The sequence below is a fragment of the Xyrauchen texanus genome, chromosome 13 (genome assembly GCF_025860055.1).
Source record: "Xyrauchen texanus isolate HMW12.3.18 chromosome 13, RBS_HiC_50CHRs, whole genome shotgun sequence".
In the NCBI taxonomy this organism is placed as follows: domain Eukaryota; kingdom Metazoa; phylum Chordata; class Actinopteri; order Cypriniformes; family Catostomidae; genus Xyrauchen; species Xyrauchen texanus.
In genome coordinates, this window is record NC_068288.1 from 10,497,688 (window position 1) to 10,517,811 (window position 20,124).

The 20,124-nt window shown below is 38.3% G+C and overlaps 2 protein-coding genes across 21 annotated transcripts in view; one reads left to right on the top strand and one right to left on the bottom strand.

Moving 5' to 3' along the window:
- On the top strand, positions 1-13,157 carry itm2ba (integral membrane protein 2Ba). Of its 4 annotated transcripts, none has more exons than XM_052140390.1 (6): positions 1-203; positions 8,296-8,427; positions 8,597-8,824; positions 8,970-9,080; positions 9,521-9,671; positions 12,199-13,157. In XM_052140390.1, exons 1-6 carry the CDS (start codon positions 120-122, stop codon positions 12,285-12,287), a joined length of 795 nt encoding a protein of 264 aa, XP_051996350.1. In that variant the 5' UTR covers positions 1-119; the 3' UTR covers positions 12,288-13,157. The 4 variants fall into 4 exon arrangements, with proteins under 4 accessions (XP_051996350.1, XP_051996351.1, XP_051996352.1 ...); XM_052140391.1 differs by having other exon boundaries at positions 8,612-8,824; XM_052140392.1 differs by having other exon boundaries at positions 8,615-8,824.
- Positions 12,198-20,124, bottom strand: part of LOC127653633 (abl interactor 2-like) — a 26,908-nt gene continuing 18,981 nt past the window's right edge. For all 17 annotated transcript variants that reach the window (XM_052140376.1, XM_052140389.1, XM_052140377.1 and 14 more), the window contains 2 exons: positions 18,987-19,178; positions 12,198-15,108 (listed from right to left, as the gene is read on the bottom strand). In XM_052140376.1, coding sequence (XP_051996336.1) covers positions 14,933-15,108; positions 18,987-19,178 — 368 coding nt within the window. In that variant the 3' untranslated portion in view covers positions 12,198-14,932. The remainder of the gene's footprint in view (positions 15,109-18,986; positions 19,179-20,124) is intronic.

Genomic DNA, 20,124 nt, shown 5'->3' on the forward strand with positions numbered 1-20,124 from the left:
GTTAAATGCGCCACAGCAAGTTGTGAGGCAGAACTGTGTCAGGATAGGTCGTCGGTTCTATCGAGCTTTCTCTTAGAAACAAAACTGAACAAAAACCCCCCAAATTTCTGTGACCCAACATGGTAAAACTCGCGTTCAATTCAGCTCTCGGGCAGAAGGATGTGAAAAAGGAGAAAGATGAAGCTTTGATCCCTCAGGATGTGGTGAGTTTTGTTAGCACGAATGTTACCCGGCTAATGTGGTTTAAAACAGACCGAAAGTATTCAATAACAACGTTGTTTTAACTATAAAATTCTTTATTCGATGTGGTAATGGTCGGTCAGATTGTATAGATGAAAATATGTAAACGTCGATTGAGAATGTAAAATAAAAATTAAGGATTTTTCGACATTAAGTAGTAAAGTAACGCTGAGAATTTTGTTTTAATGTGTGTGTGTGTATGTATAGGGAAGCCATCTCCTGCTTAGTTTCAGTGTGTTTATATAGTCTGAGCGTCAGACAGCTTTGAGCTTACAGGAAAATGGCCGTCAGTTCAACACAAACACCAGGAATTATACACCAAGTACAAAACTCCATGCATTACATTTTAAGAGTTTTTTTTTTAAACTGACGTCTAATGCATAACCATGCGCGCTCTTGCAACGTTATGGTTTATTCAAAAGACATAGCATTTTTAGAAATGCGTGCAAATGAATAAAGATGCGTTGCACTTTTGCGGTTTTTGTTTTTTTGTAGTTGCCTAATGCATTTCCACGCACAGCCGTGCATTGTTGTAAATTCATATAAATGCATAAAATAAAAGAATGAGTGTGCGACGGTTTATATGTATAATTGTATCCACTTGCACTTCCTGAATCGGTTGCAGTCGTGAATCAAGTAACGTCAAGAAGAGGATAAACACGTTTAGCCACTTTCAGAAGTGTCAGACCAGTTCTCACTCATGCATCTACAGCTTCTGTTATCCAAATACGATAGTCTGCCACTGAGGATGAGTCAGCGCTGAAAGTGCGAATCGGGTAGATAAGCTGAAGAAGAAAAGGTCGTGAATCATTCATAAGACAGTGTTGTGTCTACTGAAACCCGGCTTCTGTGATCAGTCCCGTGGTGCAGCCTGAGCCAAGTGGCTGTATTTCAACAACAACATGAGATCAACATTAAGTCCTTTTTGTACTCTATAGTCTATATCTCCACTTTCACGTCTGAAAGTCACATTTGATGCCTGTTTAGTTTTACTTTGATGTCTGAAAGTGTAAGTGGAGATTTAGAGTAAAAAGGGACTTAAATATGGATCTGTTTCTCACCCACACCTATCATGTCACTTCTGAAGACATAGATTTAACCACTGGAGTCTTATTAATTACTTTATGTGCTTTCTGGAGCTTCAAGTTTCTGGCCAACATTCACTTGCATTTTCTTGACCTAGAGAGCTGAAATATTCTTCTAAAAATCTTCATTTGTATTCTGCAAAAGAAAGAAAGCTATGTTTCTGGAATGGCATGAGGGTGAGTAAAGGATGAGAGAAAAATTTTGGGTTAACTATCCCTTTAAATAAAAATAACTAGACAATTAATATAGAAATTAAAAAATATATATATTTTATATATTTACGTGTGTGTGTATATATATATATATATATATGTATGTTGATCATCATTCTTACATTCTGAACAACACAATGTAAGAATGCATTATGAACATTCTTAATCTTAAACATATAGAGCCTTTAATGCTGAGTAGCCTGTTAGTAACATCTCTAGGCACCTTTCTCCCATTGAGTGCTCTCCGTGTGGGCTGGGTGGCACTATTTGGGGCACTTTTCTCCTATCGCGATATTGTGCCACCCCAGAGAGCATTGCCGCCCTAGGAGTCTGCCTTTATCACCTATGCCAGGATCTGCTACTGATTTCAGCAGACACAACAATGATGTAAAAGAGTGTTTCAGCAGGAAGGAGAAGCAATTGATTAAGATGGCATGCATGGCTTCATGCATGGAGCTGTGTGCTTTGCCTTTATATCATTACTATATAATATTTCCTGCAACCAGAGAGTCTTAAGCACTCTCATTCTTATCTAAATCAGTTTAAGGTATCAATTCATCAATAGATAAGCTGTAAAGAGCCTGCTGTGTGGTCTGTCATGCAGTCTTGAAATCCTGTCATGCAGGTGATCAAAGCCTCACTGAACTTGTGGCTGGAGCCGACTACCAGAAATGGCCATCCATGTACCTTCAAAAACTCTCTAAGGCTTGGGATAGTTAAACAAAGACGCTCACTGTTAGGGCTGAGCAGTGTGTCTCTGTGTACAAGGGTGAACCCTATGGCACTTTTCCACTGCACGTTACGGTTCCACTTGCCTCAACTCTACTCTCTTTACTTTTCTGAGCTTGCATTTCCATTGCAGTTTAGTGCCACCTCAACATGGGTGGGATTATAGGCTAATCGTCATATTTGTGTTGCCCCTCTGCCGTAACATCATCTTAAACACGACACAAACTGACCAAAACAATAACCCGACCGCTAGCTGTTAGCTACTAGCTCATTGTGCTGCATAAAGCAGTTGTTGCATGATGATTTTACACAAGTGTAATTGGCCTGATTATTTAGAAGCAATCTTCCAGTAGCTGGTTAACTAAATAAAGTGAAGCTTTCAAGCAGAGTATAGATTTAACAACAAAACATACCATCCTCCATCAACACCAGTCCAGGGCGCTCTCCCTCCCATTGCTCGCCAGTTTAGATGGCGCCCACTTCCTCTTTTCCTTGATGGTTCTGTAGTCACTTAAGCTTTTTCAACATTGTTGGTAGGTTCGGTGGTAGCCGTGTGCTGCCAACAGCTGATACACTTCCTGAAAGACTTTATCGTTTTGCTCATTGTTAACGAGTGGACCGTCTGCACCTCGTTTATTGACCACGGCGTGGTTTTGCGCACAGCCATTTATTTTTTCACAATTCGAAAGTCACGTGAACAAATGATACTGTTATTGCGGTTTATAACTTTAAAACTAGCTTTAATTATTCAATTGCTCTGAAATAGCTCAAAAGTATTAAGAGGAACCATCATTTCATCCAAACAACCATTGTTGCCAAGCAGATTAAATATTTGAAAGGCATTGAATAAAAGTCTATTTAAAGATTAAAAAGGCATGTTTCCCAATAGTTTTACATTTAGGCTAATGAACACAAGGGAGAATAACATTTGTACATTTATGCACTTTATACAGTTGAAGTCAGAAGTTTACATACTTGGCCACATTCATTTAAACTCACAATTTATCACATTTATTCATAGAAAACATTCCCTTTCTTAGGTCAGTTAGGATCACTACTTTATTTTAAGAATGTGAAATTAATATTAAGAATAATAGTGGAGAGAGTGATTTTTTTTTTTCAGCTTTTATTACTTTCATCACATTCCCAGTGGGTCAGAAGTTTAAATACACTTTGTTAGTATTTGGTAGCATTGCCTTTATATTGTTTAACTTGGGTCAAACATTTTGTGTAGCCTTCCACAAGCTTCTCACAATAAGTTGCTTGAATTTTGGCCCATTCCTGTAACTGAGTCAGGTTTGTTGGCCTCTTTCAGTTCTGCCCACACATTTATTTTATCAGATTGAGGTCAGGGCTTTGTGATGGCCACTCCAATATCTTGACTTTGTTGTCCTTAAGCCATTTTGTCACAACTTTGGGGGTATGTTTTGGGTCATTGTCCATTTGCGACCAAGCTTTAACTTCCTGGCTGATGTCTTGATATGTTGCTTTCAATATATCCACTTAATTTTCCTTCCTCATGATGCCATCTATTTTGGGAAGTGCACCAGTACCTCCTGCAGCAAAGCACCCCCACAACATGATTCTGCCACCCCCATGCATCTCGATTGATATGGTGTTCTTCGGCTCGCAAGCCTCACCATTTTTCCTCCAAACATAATGATGGTCATTATGGTCAAACAGTTCAATTTTTGTTTCATCGGACCAGAGGAAATTTCTCCAAAAAAGTAAGATCTTTGTCCCCATGTGCACTTTTTTATGGCAGTTTTGGAGCAGTGGCTTCTTCCTTGCTGAGCAGCTTTTCAGGTTATGTCGATAAAGGGCTTGTATTACTGTGGATATAGATACTTGTCTACCTGTTTTCTTCAGCATCTTCACAAGGTCCTTTGCTGTTTTTTTGGCAACAAACTACGTTCATCTCTGGGAGACCGTATGCATCTCCTTTCTGAGCGGTATGAAGACTGTGTGGTCCCATGGTGTTTATGCTTGCGTACCATTGTTTGTAGATTAGCGTCATACCTTCAGGCGTTTGGAAATTGCTCCCAAGGATGAACCAGACTTGTGGAGGGCCAAAAAAATTGGCTGATTTCTTTAGATTTTCCCATGATGTCAAGCAAAGAGGCGAGTTTGAAGGTAGGTCTTAAAAGCTTGACATAATTTTCTGGAATTTTCCAAGCTGGTTAAAGGCACAGTTAACTTACTGCCTGTAAACTTCCAAACCACTGGAATTGTAGTCAATTAAAAGTGAAACAATCTGTCTAAATAACTGTTAGAAAAATTACTTATCATGCACAAAGTAGATGTCCTAAACAACTTGCCAAAACTATAGTTTGCTAATATTAAATCTGTGGAGTGCTAAAAAATGAGTTTTAATGACTTCAACCTAGGTGTATGTAAACTACTGACTTCAGCTGTATCTAAATGTATGTGCAATGATACATAGCAGCTTAATAAAAAACATTATCTACCTTAATATATTTTACTAAAGTTATTTTGAAGATTAGATTTGTTTTATTTAGAAGTAATATATTTCTGTCCTATTTACTTCACCCCTTTACCTGAAGGTTTTATTTTGAAACTGAAAGTGCATTGTGTGGTTTATAATGTTCCGCATCTATTGAATCGCTGTCATTTCCTGTTTTTCTGTTATCATGCCTTGTTTGTAGACGTGTATAATAAGTTACAGTTACTAATGTTTGGAATTGTTAGACTGCTTTAAAATGCAGTATTAACAGAGTCCTAAAAACACGAGCACACGAGGTTCGCACGTGCAAAGAACAGCACATCACCAGTTTATTTTGGAGTGCACAAAGAACATGTTTATCTGTCTTCAATCACAGCTTTTTGCTGTTTAATAATCACAAATTAGCATATCCCCATTTTAATGTTATTTTGATTAATGTTGCAGCCCGAAAGTATTATGAAATTAGACTACTGATGCACTTTACTTTAGAGTCAAAACTGTTTTCTGTCGAGAATCATTTGAAATGTAGCTCTAAAAGTCTGCTTAATCAGCATTCAGAATTTTGTGTTGATTCTAGATATTAAGAACAGTCATTAATTAAACTATCTCTTGCTTTTTCAGGCAAGACGAAATGGTGTGAATCTGAAAATGTACTGTGAAGAACCCTTTGTTGTTTATTTTTTAATGAAAAAATGAATGGAATGAAATAAAGTTATTGACCATTACCAAGATTTAATAATAATATTTTCACTCTGGATTAATTGAAAGAGACTTCATTACCATTTAGGTTCCTTAAACCATTTCTAGTCCCTAGTTCATAGTCTCATTCACTTTCACTCTCTCTCATTGTGTCAGATGTTTTGTTCATTTACATCATGCAACATGTTTGTTCCTGTTAGTCTCTGGAGGAAGGATAGAAATGTCCCAGTCTCTATTGCACACAATGTCATTGTTTTGAATAAAGCCACACCCTGACTGAGCGCACACACTCAAAATAAAAAAAATAAATAAAAATGTGCTCGTTCTATGCAAGCAAACATAAACGGGTGCATTAGGGATCGAGGGGGAAGTTTTAAAGAGAAAATTGCCAAAAATTTGGGAGCAAACACAGAGTTCCCCGCAGTAGCAGTGGGATCATGAAATATTAGTGAGTTCATGAAGTGAGCAGCTGTTGTTTCGGTTTGTTGCATAAGCTGTGGAATTCTATGTTCCAGGTGGTCACAGACTTGTACCATTGAAAGCGTCCCACAGACATTTAATGCGATTCACAAACTAATAACTTGGCATAAAATAATTTCCAGTAAGTTGTACTTAATTACAGCAAGGCTGTGATTCCGCTGTAGGTAATCTAAAATGGAATATTACAATAGCCATCATGCTTTTGTAGAGTAGAGTTTGATCAATATTGGATTTTGCAGATACTGATAACTAAGGTGACAGAAAAGGCAGATAACTGATGAGTCGACCGACAGTTTTTAAAATTGATTTCTAGAATGTTAAAACTATTTTCTTTTTCTTTCGTTACTCCGAGCACAGAAATGGAGGCTGCAAGAGTTAAAAATAAATACAAATCCCAGATGGCGTTTGTTCAACCAAATCACAATAATAATCAGAAACATATAGGATTGTTCACATAATGCGTGGCTTTAAGCTAGCCTGAAAATCACTGGGGAAATTAGTTACAATGCTCTATATTGAAATATTTACAAAATTAAGATTGTTATAACCTATTAACCAGATCAAGGTTTTTTATTATTAAAATATGAAGTTTGAGACAAGATGTATGTGCTGACAGTGCATGTATTCATATAATTAGGGGTGCACCGATCAATCTGCCACTGATCTTCATCTTAAATCTGTGATAGGCCGGTTGTGCCTAGATTCAGGGCCAATCTTTTTTTGCAGCACGTAGGGAATCACATATACACTCCTTCACTAATAAACGAGTGCTTGCTCCGCCCTTTAAGCATACCGTGTGGAGCGATTATTCATGTTTTACACTACACACCGCATGTGTAGTGGTAAATGCACTCATTTGATAACACGAACGTCAGGAAAAAATACGCACTGCCTCGGTCCTGCTTCAGCGTGCAGTGTAAAAGGGTCGATAGACTGTTAGAGTGATCATGATTGCTTTTAGCTGAACTTTCTTCAACATGCACGCTCTCCAGGTGCTCTATATCTCATCTGTCACTCATCCCAGCACTATTCTGTGAGGAACTTAATTTAAATTATATTAATGTTGGTCAATACCACTAATAATAGTAGTTTCATTTTAACCTTAACGGCACCACGTCTTCATGCAGTTGCTTAATAATTTATGATTTGTGCTACAACAAAAAGCCAAAGGTGGTAATCAAATCACAGATACTAATGATTTCTCACCTGAGCATTTTTGGAGCTTGTAATTGATATAGGATTCTTATTTTTTTAATGCTGCTCTGCTGTTTGTGATGCTCTCAGTTTTTATTGGTATGACATTTTTATAGTGACAACAGAACTTTTCAAACCTGTTTTCAATACAAATTTAACTTGCTTATAACTCTTATTTTTAAAAATCGTTTATGCATATCTCCAGAGCCTAACATTTAAGGATTAAGAAAAAACTATTGGCATAGATTTTTGCAGATAACCCCGATGGTTCCAAAAAGCAACTATCTGCATTGATTAATCTGTAAAACTGGTATATCGGTCTTCCCCTATTTTATATATTTTAACAATTATTTACTATTGAGAAACTTGCAATTTAGTCACAATATGTTCAGTAATTTTGCTCCTCTAATGAACATAGTTTCATACAAAGCCAAAGCAGAATCAAGCGTTGCATGTATCTGCAACTAATGTAATAACTAATAACGCACAGACTGTCTGGAACACAGACAAGCGTTTTGATAAAAACATTGAAGAATGGTTATCCAGCTTTTTTAATGTGAAAGTGTTCCACGATTCATAACGGTAGCCTGTTTTAATTTTCCAGTCCTCAGGGTTTTCACTTGCATTGGCGTATGTTTTTAGTGGATAATGTGATGATTGGCATATTGCATTTGTATAAACTGCCGGAAAAAACAAAACAAAAACATAGCACTATAGTGCCGATACTTTACAGAGTCCTGATGACTGTTTAAGTGCCAAGTGGGGTGGATGATATGAAGCAATGTCCAGAGTTTAGTCGCGTTGATATCATTAACTAGGCTACTTTGAATAGTTACTTTTATTCATAATCCATTTTTACTACAATTAACACTTAAAATGGTTGTTGTTGTCCATCTGGATCACTAATTTTGCAAATTTTGCATTGCTTCTTATGGACACTGGAACCAGAAAACAGTCCAGTGGCAATCAGAGATATGATGGCGCCACATAATGGTTGGTCAGGAAAACTGATTACTAAGTGTCAGCACTCTTTGAATGCTGCTTGTCCAATAAAATTAGAGGATGTGACATTCAAAAATGTAAATAAAAGTATTGGTGGAGTCATCGACCACTCAAGGACCAAAAACACATATTTGCACTTTTCTTGCAGTGGATACAGCTGACTGTGTGTGTCTGTGTCTGTGTGTACAGGATGTGGAGGATGGTCTGCGTGTCAGGCAGCAGTCCAGGGCCTGGTGCTGGTGCATGTGTTTGGGTGTGGCCCTTATTCTGTCCGGCGTGGTGGTGGGTGGAGCTTACCTGTACAGGTATTTCTTCGTAGAGGTGAGAAAACGACTTTCAAAATATGTAATACTGCATGAGAATAAAGACTTTTTATATGTTTGAGTGACTAAAATAGTACCAAAATTGTAGTTGTCAATAACTCTTAAAGAGCAATGTGTGTTTTGGTGTTTAATTGTGGAAGAATTTGTATTTTGATGATAATGTTGAGGATTGTCTCTTGGAGGAGAAGATATATTTCTGTGGTGTGAACTACCGTGAGGAGAATTACATGATGCAGGATAGCCATGAGGAAAGTGAGATGGATTTGCCGTCCGTGTTAAAGAGGATTGAAGAGAGAGTGAGGGTTCTGGAGGACGATGGAGTGGAGCTTATTAACATCCCAGTGCCCAAGTTCAGCGACAGCGACCCTGCCGACATCGTTCATGACTTCAACAGGGTGAGAAACCAATGAATCCCACGAGGGAACACACACACACAATATCAGGAGAGGTTTCAAAGTCAAAAACAGACAGGATATTTAATAGATATGAGACTAACCCAACCCCACCAAATTTGTGCTGGTTTTCCTTCTCTGCTCTCAGAGACTAACAGCCTATCTGGATCTGCGTCTGAACAAATGCTACGTCATTCCGCTCAACACCTCTGTCGTGATGCCGCCCAAAGACTTCTTGGAGCTGCTCGTCAACATCAAGGTAACCATGGCAAACACTGCTTCTTAGAACCAGTTTTATTACGTATCAGTGCAAGTATAGATAATCCAGTACATAATATTTTGTATAATTGTACAAAATTAACTAATGTCTCCTGCCTAGCCATCAGTAGTCCTTTAAAGTTATTAGATTGCTAAAGTTGCTTTCAAATGTATCCCAAAAATGCTGTTTTGGTAAGCAGTTTGCTAGGCTTTGAAATGTAGACCTATAATATGTATAAGAAAGAGATAAATGTACGTCAGCCAGTTGTTATCATAACCGTCTGACACGTTATCCTACTTATTACATGGCTACTTGCCGAATAAATGGATTTGAAATATTGATTGAGTAATGTTTTTTTTTTTTTAATGCAAAAATAAATCATTCATAAAAGAGAGCCGTGTAACAAATGTAAGATAATGTAACCCTGGTTGTGTGTGTAGGCTGGAACATACCTGCCACAGTCCTACCTGGTCCGTGAAAAGATGATCGTGACAGGAAAGGTGGAGCATGTGGATCAGCTGGGTTACTTCATCAACGGCCTCTGCAAAGGGAGGGACACCTACAAACTGGAGCGCAGAGAGACTGTTTTTGGTAAACACGCACACTTGTCTTTTAAGGCCCTAGCCAGCACGCTTACAGAGAAGTTCTTCTTTATTTCTTTAGAGGTCAAAATAATTTTGAATCTGATAAGCAACGACATACCGTTTGCAAACATTCAGACGCTGGCCACATGGGGAGGTGTTTAGAGGTACATTTAAATATAAGGATGCTCAAGACTACATTTAAAACCTTAATTAATATGACATTAAAATGTGTTATCAATGACTTCATGCCTCATTCTATGAGCAGAATTCACACTGTAAAAGAAGCTGATTTAACTACTCAATGATTTAAAGTAATATACAGTTGAAGTCAGAAATTAACATGCACCTAATCAAATACATTAAAACTCAGTTTTTCACAATTCCTGACATTTAATCGTAGAATACATTCCCTGTCTTGGGTCAGTTAGGTTCACTGCTTTATTTTAATATGTATTATTATCCCCAGTGGGTCAGCTGTTTACATACACTTTGTTAGTATTTGATAGCATTGCCTTTTATATTGTTTATCTTTGGTCAAACGTTTTGTGGAGCCTTGCACAAGCTTCTCACAATAAGTTGCTTGAATTTTGGCCCATTCCTCCAGACAGAACTGGTATGATGGAGTCAGGTTTGTAGACCTCCTTGCTCACACAAGCTTTTTCAGTTGTGCCCACACATTTTATATTGGATTGAGGTCAGAGCTTTGTGATGGCCACTCCAATACTTTGACTTTGTTGTCCTTAAGCCATTTTGCCACTACTTGGGAGAAATGCTTGGGGTCATTGTCCATTTGGACCGAGCTTTAACGTCCTGGCTGATGTCTTGAGATGTTGCTTCAATATATCCACATAATTTTCCTTCCTCATGATGCCATCTATTTTGTGAAGTGCACTAGTCCGTCAGCAAAGCACCCCCACAACACGATGCTGCCACCCCCATGCTTCACGGCTGGGATAGTGTTCTTCGCTTGCTAACAAAAACCCCTTTGTTTTGGGCATATTTTGTTCTAATTGACATCACATCCATTTGTTTTTCGTATGAAGTGTGCAGGGGTCTTTACACTTTTGAGGACCACTTAGTGCATGGTCAGAGATACCACCTTGGATTCATGAATTCAAACACGCAGAGCCACTTTACTGTGTGACAATATTAAAGGAATAGTTCACCCTATAGAATATCTCAGCTCAGTAGGTCTATTCAATTCAAGTGAATGGTGACCAGAACTTTAAAGCACCAAAATTAACAAAGTCAGCTTAAAAGGAATCCAGTGGTTAAATCCATATCTTCAGAAGCGATATGATAGATGTGGGTGGGAAACAGATCCATATTTAAGTCCTGTATTACTGTAGATCTCCACTTTCAATTCCTCCTCCTCCTCTTTTTTTATTTTTTTTTGTGGTGATTCACATTCTTCATGCATATCACAACCTGCTGTTCATAGGTGGAGATTTATTGTAAAAAAGGACTTGAAGCAGCTCTGTGTAACTTTGTGCTCTCTAGCGACATCTATGGTTGAAACTTAAAATTGCAAGCAATTTGCCGAAGCACACTAAATGCGATTCGTGTCTCGGCCCTGCTCTTCTTGCTGATGAATCTCATGATTTAAGCTTTTAAAATTAGGATTCAGTAATGATGGGGATAAGATATATTTTATTAAACATGAAAACAGTATACTTGAAAATGCAATATAAAAGTTGACGTTCAATTTCAGAAGTCAAAAATATTAGTAAACCTGTCACAGTAACTTCCCCTACAACGTAGATACATTTGTTATCTGTTAACACACGAGTATTGTTCGATTCATACAAGCATGACAAGTAACATAAGCTTCAACAACCCTACCAGACAACATATCCAGGGCGTGCTGAGTGACTCCAGCCTGGTCTCCTAAGCAACCAAATTAGCCCGGTTTCTAGGAAGGGTAGAGTCACATGGGGTAACCTCATCGTGGTCGCCATAACGTGGTTCTTGCTCTCGGTGGGGCGGGTGGTGAGTTGTGCATGTAGGCCGAGGAAAATGGCATGAAGCCTCTACACATGCTATGTCTCCGCGGTAATTCGCTCAACAAGCCACGTGACAAAATGCGCAGATTGACTGTCTCGGATGCGGAGGCAACTGAGATTCGTCCTCCACCACCCGGATTGAGGCGATTCACTATGCCACCATGCGGACTTGGAGCGCATTGGGAATTGGCCTTCCAAATTGGGGAGAAAAGAAATTTAATTAAAAAAAAAAATTAACCAAAAAATCTTACAAAGTGCAGCTTTTAAATACTGATCTATTTCTCACCCACACCTATCGCGTCTGAAGATAAGGAGTTAACCACTGGAGTCTTTTTGATTACTTCTATGTTTCCTTTATGTGCTTTTTGGAGCTTAAAAGTTCTGGCCACCATTCACTTGCATTGTATGGACCTAAAGAACTGGCATATTCTTCTAAAAATCTTCAATTGTGTTCTGCAGAAGAAAGTCATGTACATCTGGGATGGCATGAAGGGTGAGTGTGTCTACGTGTCATCTTCTGTTTCTTTACAGGTATCCAGAAGCGTGAGGCTCTCAACTGCCTCAAGATCCGCCACTTTGAGAACAATTTTGTGACGGAGACGCTGATCTGTGAGCCATAGGGTGCAGATGTCAGCTGGGTAGCAAGATAAACCACTTTGGACAAATTCCACTCTGACTCTTCCTATCCTTCCATTAAACCTTTTTCTGTTTCCCCTGTATGCGCGTGTGCACGTGTGCGTGATTTGTGTTTCTCTGTATAGCAGCAATCAATATTACAGAGAGAGTGCGCGACTGAACGCCTAGAGCAATATTATGCATAGAATCATTTATGTGTAGGCAAAGGTTTTGACATGTTTGTCTCTCCTAGTAATGTATTTTTCTGTGTTTGGGTTTCTAAGCGGGGAGTTTGAAGTCTCCAACAGGGTGTGTGGGTTAATGTAAAATAAACTAGTAACAGATTGACCGTGGAAGGACTGACAAATGATAAATGTAAGAGGAAATCTATAAAAAGATGCATGACATGAATGGTGCACTTTTAAAAATGTGAACTACTGTCACCAACTCTAGATTATATACTAGAAGATATTGACTTATTCATAACATGGTAAGAATAATCGTAGAATTGATTTTTGTACTAGTTGCAATTTAGTTGTTTTAAAATGACAGATTTGGCTCTGCTGTAAGAGAAAATACTACTAAAACATGTCCTATATTAAAGAAATGTAATTTAGGATAAAAAATTTAAAGTATGTGACACATCAGTTTTTGATTAAAAAAAAAACACATATCCAAAATAAATCAAATGTCAAAATGCAGATTAAAAAAATGTGTAACTTTTGCATCATTTGGGGAAAAAGTTGGATGGATGAATTCTGTAAATTTACTTAAATGTCAGTCTTTGAACTACAGTTGGAATGATTTATACTTTGTACATAACCCAAAAGGTTTTAATGTTAACCTATTAATACTAATAAAAATTTGACCACTTATTCTCCCTGTCTGTCTTTGTGCTGCCAAGGAAAATCTTGCAATTGTAATTCCAGTGCAAAGACAGTGGCTGCATTAATCTTTCAATTCTGCTTTTTATGGTTTCAAGTGCAGCGTAGACTGTTCTAGATATGCAAAATTGTACAATAACCTACCCAAGAAAACGTTCAATGACGCTTTAAGGCAGTTGACCAGATATTTCCAGTTTATTCTCCATCAGCAGGAAAATCACAGAATTTATCAACATGCAAGACTCATTTCACACACACACACACACGCACTGCCACAGACCTTTCATTGAAAGTAAAGATTTGCACACAGACAAGCGAGTCAGTCACCAACAATCTATAAACAGTGAAATCAAAGTTTCACACTCACACGCACTTACATATAGACATTGAAATACTTTATAGAAAAGGTTTCTGTGCATTAGTAGTTTCTTCCACATTATCTGCATGTGGGTCAGAGGTTGTTTTAAAGTTTGGGCTGGTTTCTGTTTTCATTTCTTGACCATAACTTCATCTGCAAGTCAGTTCACATTTTATAAGGTCTCCCTAAGATCACATTTATCTTGTGCTTAAAAGATCTCAAGCGCATCGACTGAGGACGTTCCAACTGTGCCTTAGTTATTGCAGATAAAATGGGGTCTCTACACCAGTCACACACCAACACAATAGTAATTCTGTAATATAAATCAATATATAACACACATATAGAATAGTCTTGCATCTTTAAGTCCACAGCTGGTCAAAGGGATGAATCAAAGATCACAATACACATTTTCTTCCTGAAGAACACCACATCTGGTGCTGAGACTCGTGAAAACCTCTCATGTCCAAAAATATGACCATCTAAATATATTTCTTTATGGCACAAACTTCCTGAACAACTGAATAGCGTTTTTTTTTTATCATACATATAAAGAATACACATACTTGCAAACATTTTCAAGCAATAACATCTTTGTTGGAAAGAAATGAATGTAAAGGAATGGTGAAAAGTAAATATTTTAAGGTTGTTTTCGGTCCTGTTCACGATCCAAACCGTCACTGAAATCCTTTGGTATATCTTTCTGCTAAAGATTTCAATCTGAACCGCATCCTAAATGTAACAGAGTTTTAAAAAAATAAATATCACCCCAAATGCAATGAATAACAAGTATATAAGACGACCTAAATTAATGCATTTCTTTACGACCTGGGACAATAAAATCCTTGTTGTGTCATTCTTAGCAAAAGCTTTTCTCTCATTTGCTGGTACAGTTAAGTGATGTAAAAAAATTATGCATGTCCAAGATGCCCATCTTCCCATCCCACTTCCTTCACCCGAGCAACTTCATGACGGCATGAGCGTGGATAACTGTTCTTCCACTGTGTTATGACCGTTCCCCCATAGCAGAGGAGGAACAGGAGCCAAAGCAATCAATATCAACACAAGTCAAGCATACCCAACACTTTTCTGATACATGTTTCTAAGAGATTCAAAATAAGAGATGAATAAATGTTCTTATGAATTTATCTTAACACATTTCAATAGTTTATTTTCCCCTTATAATCTTGAGGAACCGTCCTCTTTGCCAATGTGCCAACGCCTCAGTTCTTTGCCGCTGCTCTCCAAGTCATCTCCGTCCACAGTTTGTTTGTCTGCAACAAGCCTGTGCATGATGTAGTGTAGCTGAGTTTATTTGTGTTCCTATGTGTGTGTGTGTGTGTGTGTTATGTGCACACCCAAAGAATGAGGAAGATGAGAAACAGGAGAAGTGGCGCCACTCCGTGGCTCAGTCAGCGTAGTGCATGATGGACTCAACGTAATTCCCAGGAAAGAGGCCTGTGGTGCCGCTCATCACACCCTCAAACCAGCCATCGTCATTCTTCTTGATGACGTAAATGATCGCCCCCTCCTGGAAGGACAGCTCGTCTTCTTTATCACGCATGTAGTCGTAAATCGCCACCACTGACAGAAACCACAAGAGAAAGAAGAGATGAAAAATGAAAGAGGGGTGAAGACACAAAAAGAGGCCTCTAAACTGAAAGAGGATATACATATAGAAACAAAAAATATTTAACATGTAGCTTAGCAGTCTCTTCATTTTAACAAACAAGAAGTTTGAACACCAGACAGTGTAGTCAACATTGGCCTAATGCATACGACACATCATCACCAATAAGAGTGCATTACACTTACTTCATATCAAATCAAACAGATATCAATGGGAGAATCACAAACATCAGCCGCTTGCTTACCATGACATTTAGATAGATGGCAGACTACTGATTTGACTTGTGATGTGATTCAAGCTTACAGCATTTATAGCTGAAACATCTACCAAAAAGGCTGTCCGAGATGAAAAAAACTTAAAAACTCGTGCATTTTAATCAAAGCCACTTGAAGACGTGCGACAGCTCTGTGTATCACAAGTCTGTGTTTAATAAGTAAATATGTAAAATGCGCGCGCAGCACCCGAGTGTCAGTGAATGGCGCTGCTCTGTTTACACACACTCGCGGCTATTTTTGGCCTTCACAGCGGTGCGCAATATTTGAGCGCTACTCACGAACAACATCTCAGAAGTAGATGCTCAAAATCTCAGTTTAAGTATAATATGGATTTAGAACGGCACCGGAGGTGAATTTGATAAGAATTTGAATAAGAAGGGAATTAAACTACTGTGAATAGCCAACAAACAGACAGACAGTACTTCCCGGAGAGTTCAGAATGTCAAAATAAAAGCATGAGGGTTGAGATATGTTACAATATATTACTATTATATTATTATTTGTTTACAAATGATAATAATACTTAAGTTGAATGGGTTCCAAAAAATAACTGTGTGAATGAAAAGTGAGCTGATATCTTACAACTAAATTGAATTAAAAAAAAGAAGAGATCTGAATCCTTTAAAATCCAGATACAAGCTGAAATAAAAAAAAACGGCTTCTTTTCTATTGAAGACTGGAATTACTGTTAATTTTGCTGCTATATTATCCAGTATACTAGTTAATAATTACCGGTAAGTGTTTCTTAATAAGCTATACATTTATATTGAAATAATTAGTAGTTAGAGGTTTGTGTTTCTTTACATATTAAAGAGTACTCCCAATTAGTTCCACAAAATAATGTAAAGATATTTGAAACTGATTATGCAAAAAAAAACAACAATGGTATCTGATCGGGATCGGTATCAGACGATACTGAGATTTTGGATATCGGAATTGGAAGAGAAAAAGTGGTATCGGTGCATCCCTAATTTTAAATTTAGCCCATATCAGACACTTGTCTTAACATCCGATGCTCTTTCACTGACATGACCATTATATACACATAAACCAGACATGTTCATTATTTGAATATATATATATGTAATGGCAGCCAGCTGGTAGATAGCTGTGCAGCGACTGATGCTAGAGGCTGTAGCCTTTAACCTCCTTGTTAGAGCACCCGCCTCCCACGCCAGAGACGCCGGTTCGAGTCCCGTTCCGAGCGGGGCGACCAGGACCAGTTGCACACACACACATATATATATATGTATATACACTCACCTAAAGGATTATTAGGAACACCTGTTCAATTTCTCACTAATGCAATTATCTAATCAACCAATCACATGGCAGTTGCTTCAATGCATTTAGGGGTGTGGTCCTGGTCAAGACAATCTCCTGAACTCCAAACTGAATGTCAGAATGGGAAAGAAAGGTGATTTAAGCAATTTTGAGCGTGGCATGGTTGTTGGTGCCAGACGGGCCGGTCTGAGTATTTCACAATCTGCTCAGTTACTGGGATTTTCACGCACAACCATTTCTAGGGTTTACAAAGAATGGTGTGAAAAGGAAAAACATCCAGTATGCGGCAGTCCTGTGGGCTGAAAATGCCTTGTTGATGCTAGAGGTCAGAGGAGAATGGGCCGACTGATTCAAGCTGATAGAAGAGCAACTTTGCCTGAAATAACCACTCGTTACAACCGAGGTATGCAGCAAAGCATTTGTGAAGCCACAACACACACAACCTTGAGGCGGATGGGCTACAACAGCAGAAGACCCCACCGGTACCACTCATCTCCACTACAAATAGGAAAAAGAGGCTACAATTTGCAAGAGGTCACCAAAATTGGACAGTTGAAGACTGGAAAAATGTTGCCTGGTCTGATGAGTCTCGATTTCTGTTGAGACATTCAGATGGTAGAGTCAGAATTTGGCGTAAACAGAATGAGAACACGGATCCATCATGCCTTGTTACCACTGTGCAGGCTGGTGGTGGTGGTGTAATGGTGTGGGGGATGTTGTCTTGGCACACTTTAGGCCCCTTAGTGCCAATTGGGCATCGTTTAAATGCCACGGCCTACCTGAGCATTGTTTCTGACCATGTCCATCCCTTTATGGCCACCATATACCCATCCTCTGATGGCTACTTCCAGCAGGATAATGCACCGTGTCAAAAAGCTTGAATAATTTCAAATTGGTTTCTTGAACATGACAATGAGTTCACTGTACTAAAATGGCCCCCACAGTCACCAGATCTCAACCCAATAGAGCATCTTTGGGATGTGGTGGAACGGGAGCTTCATGCCCTGGATGTGCATCCCACAAATCTCCATCAACTGCAAGATGCTATCCTATCAATATGGGCCAACATTTCTAAAGAATGCTTTCAGCACCTTGTTGAATCAATGCCATGTAGAATTAAGGCAGTTCTGAAGGCGAAAGGGGGACAAACACAGCATTAGTATGGTGTTCCTAATAATCCTTTAGGTGAGTGTATATATATATAATGAATTAATAAAATTGTTATTAGCAGTTAATTTTATTTTTAACACCATAACACTTAATGACTGCCTAAAAAATGTCAGCAAGTGATGGAAGACCAGATAAAGTCATTTGAAGTCATATGGTGGGACTTAATTAACATTGAAGGACAGCAGGAAAACTTCATTATACACTTGTGTAAAGATAATTAAACATAACTTATGTGTAATTATTTCAGATTTATATCGACTTGCTTGCATTTGCGTTTTGATCCAGTTTGGAACTTTCTGCACGAGTGACATGAGCACTACTGCTGCATCTTTTCATGCATATTTTATTGAAAAATCACATTAAATCTGACCTGGCTGTTCACACTGAAGGCACATTGGAAAAAATCCTGGATCGGATTTGAAAATGTCAGATTCAAAGTGCTTTTGGCTGTTCAGACGATCAACCAATTAACATATCTGTGTCACATGTGAGTGAAAAAATCTGATTTCAGAAATTCAAAGTATTTTGACTCGTCAGACCTTTCTGGGTTACAGTGAGGCACTTACAATGGAAGTGAATGGGGCTAATCCGTCAATATTAAAATACACACCATTTCAAAAGTATAGCCACTAGACATAAACAACATGTGTTAACGTGATTTTAGGGTGATTAAATCACTTACTAACCTTTTCTGTGTAAAGATATCCTAACCCTAACATGTTGCATGATGACATAATTCCATAAACCCTAACACCATAAAATGACTGTAAAAAACTATTTACAGCTCAAATAATCCACAAGTTTTAACAGAAACATTTATTTAAGTGCATTTATAAAATTACAAGTTTCACTTTTCTGACTTTAAACCCTCCAAAAATGGCATAATTTGTGGTAACATTCATGTCTGTAACACAAATGATGTGGTACGAGTTGCACATGTAAGTTTATGAAAAATACTTTGGTTCAGGGATTTGAATGACCCCCTAACCCTAAGTTTGAGCAATAGCAATAGTGATGCTTACTTAAGCAAGCACCACTAATTAAATATATTTTCAATGAAAGCAAAAGCTGAAGTCATGTAAACGTTATTAACAGCTATGTACCTTTCTCCATGTAACTGCGAGGAGCCCATGGCGGGTCCTCTTCTGCGTAAGGGTCACTGTACTCCACCACTGCCGACTCTTCCTCCTCATCACCTTCATCATCCTCATAGTCCTCTGGAGGAGGCGGCGGTGGGGTTGCTTCCTCAAACTCCACCTCTTCTGCAGGAGGTGGTGGCGGGGGTGCGTCTGAGACTAAAGGGATAAAAAATTGTAACAAGCAAATTTTGAGGGAATTGGGTAAATTCTGCTTCTGCTTTGACAGAGGACATGTGAGTAATGCTTACTGGAAAGGAGAAATGTGTTAATAAAGGTCAAGACATTTAAAGGAATAGTTCACCCAAAAATTTAAATGATCTCATTTCCTCACCCTCATGCCATTACAGATGTGTTTGACTTACTTTCTTCTGCTGAACACAAATGAAGAATTTTAGAAGAATACCTCAGCTCTGTTGGTCCATCCAGTGCAAGTGAATGGTGACCAGAACTTAGAAGGTCCAAAAAAGGACACGAAGGCAGCATAAAAGTAATCCTTAAAATTCCAGTGTTGTAATCCATGTCTTCAGAAGAGATATGATAGGTGTGGTTGAGAAACAGATCAATATTTAAGTCATTTTTTCCTATAAATCTCAACCTTTGACCAGCCCACACCAATAGATGGCTGAATGTGAAAGTGAAAGGGAGATTTAGGGTGGGTTACACAAATAAAAATTAAATTAAGCCGAGTGTAGAGCTAATCGAGGGTTTGTTGATCCAAATGTGATTTTTATTTGAGTTGTGTTGCACCACTTAGTTTTATATACGGTTTAAAGTATCAGAGATTAAACTGTTAACCTGCGATTAAAACCATATCCTGTGATTAATTTTGTCAGCCATGATGGATTCTAAACATAGCTGTAGATCTTTAGCACACAGGGATGATCAAGCAGGTTAAGAAAATGTATCAGCAGCATGAACAATGTCACCAGCCTAAAATATGGCAGCATGATTTAAGAATAAAGGAAGGCACGAGTTTTGGATCAACTGCTTCACCTCGCGTCAGCGCCAAAAATGAACAGCTTGGACAGCCGACTGATGCGAGTACAAGAGGAGGAAAGCAATTACGAACACCTGACGCTTGTAACCTGTCTCGTTAAATACG

Excerpts from the sequence above, each read along its gene's own strand:
- itm2ba (XM_052140390.1), top strand. The coding sequence starts at position 120 with ATGGTAAAACTCGCGTTCAATTCAGCTCTCGGGCAGAAGGATGTGAAA. Across the intron at positions 8,428-8,596 it reads ACAGGTATTTCTTCGTAGAG|GATTGTCTCTTGGAGGAGAA; the intron begins GTGAGAAAACGA and ends GATAATGTTGAG. Across the intron at positions 9,081-9,520 it reads AGCTGCTCGTCAACATCAAG|GCTGGAACATACCTGCCACA; the intron begins GTAACCATGGCA and ends TTGTGTGTGTAG.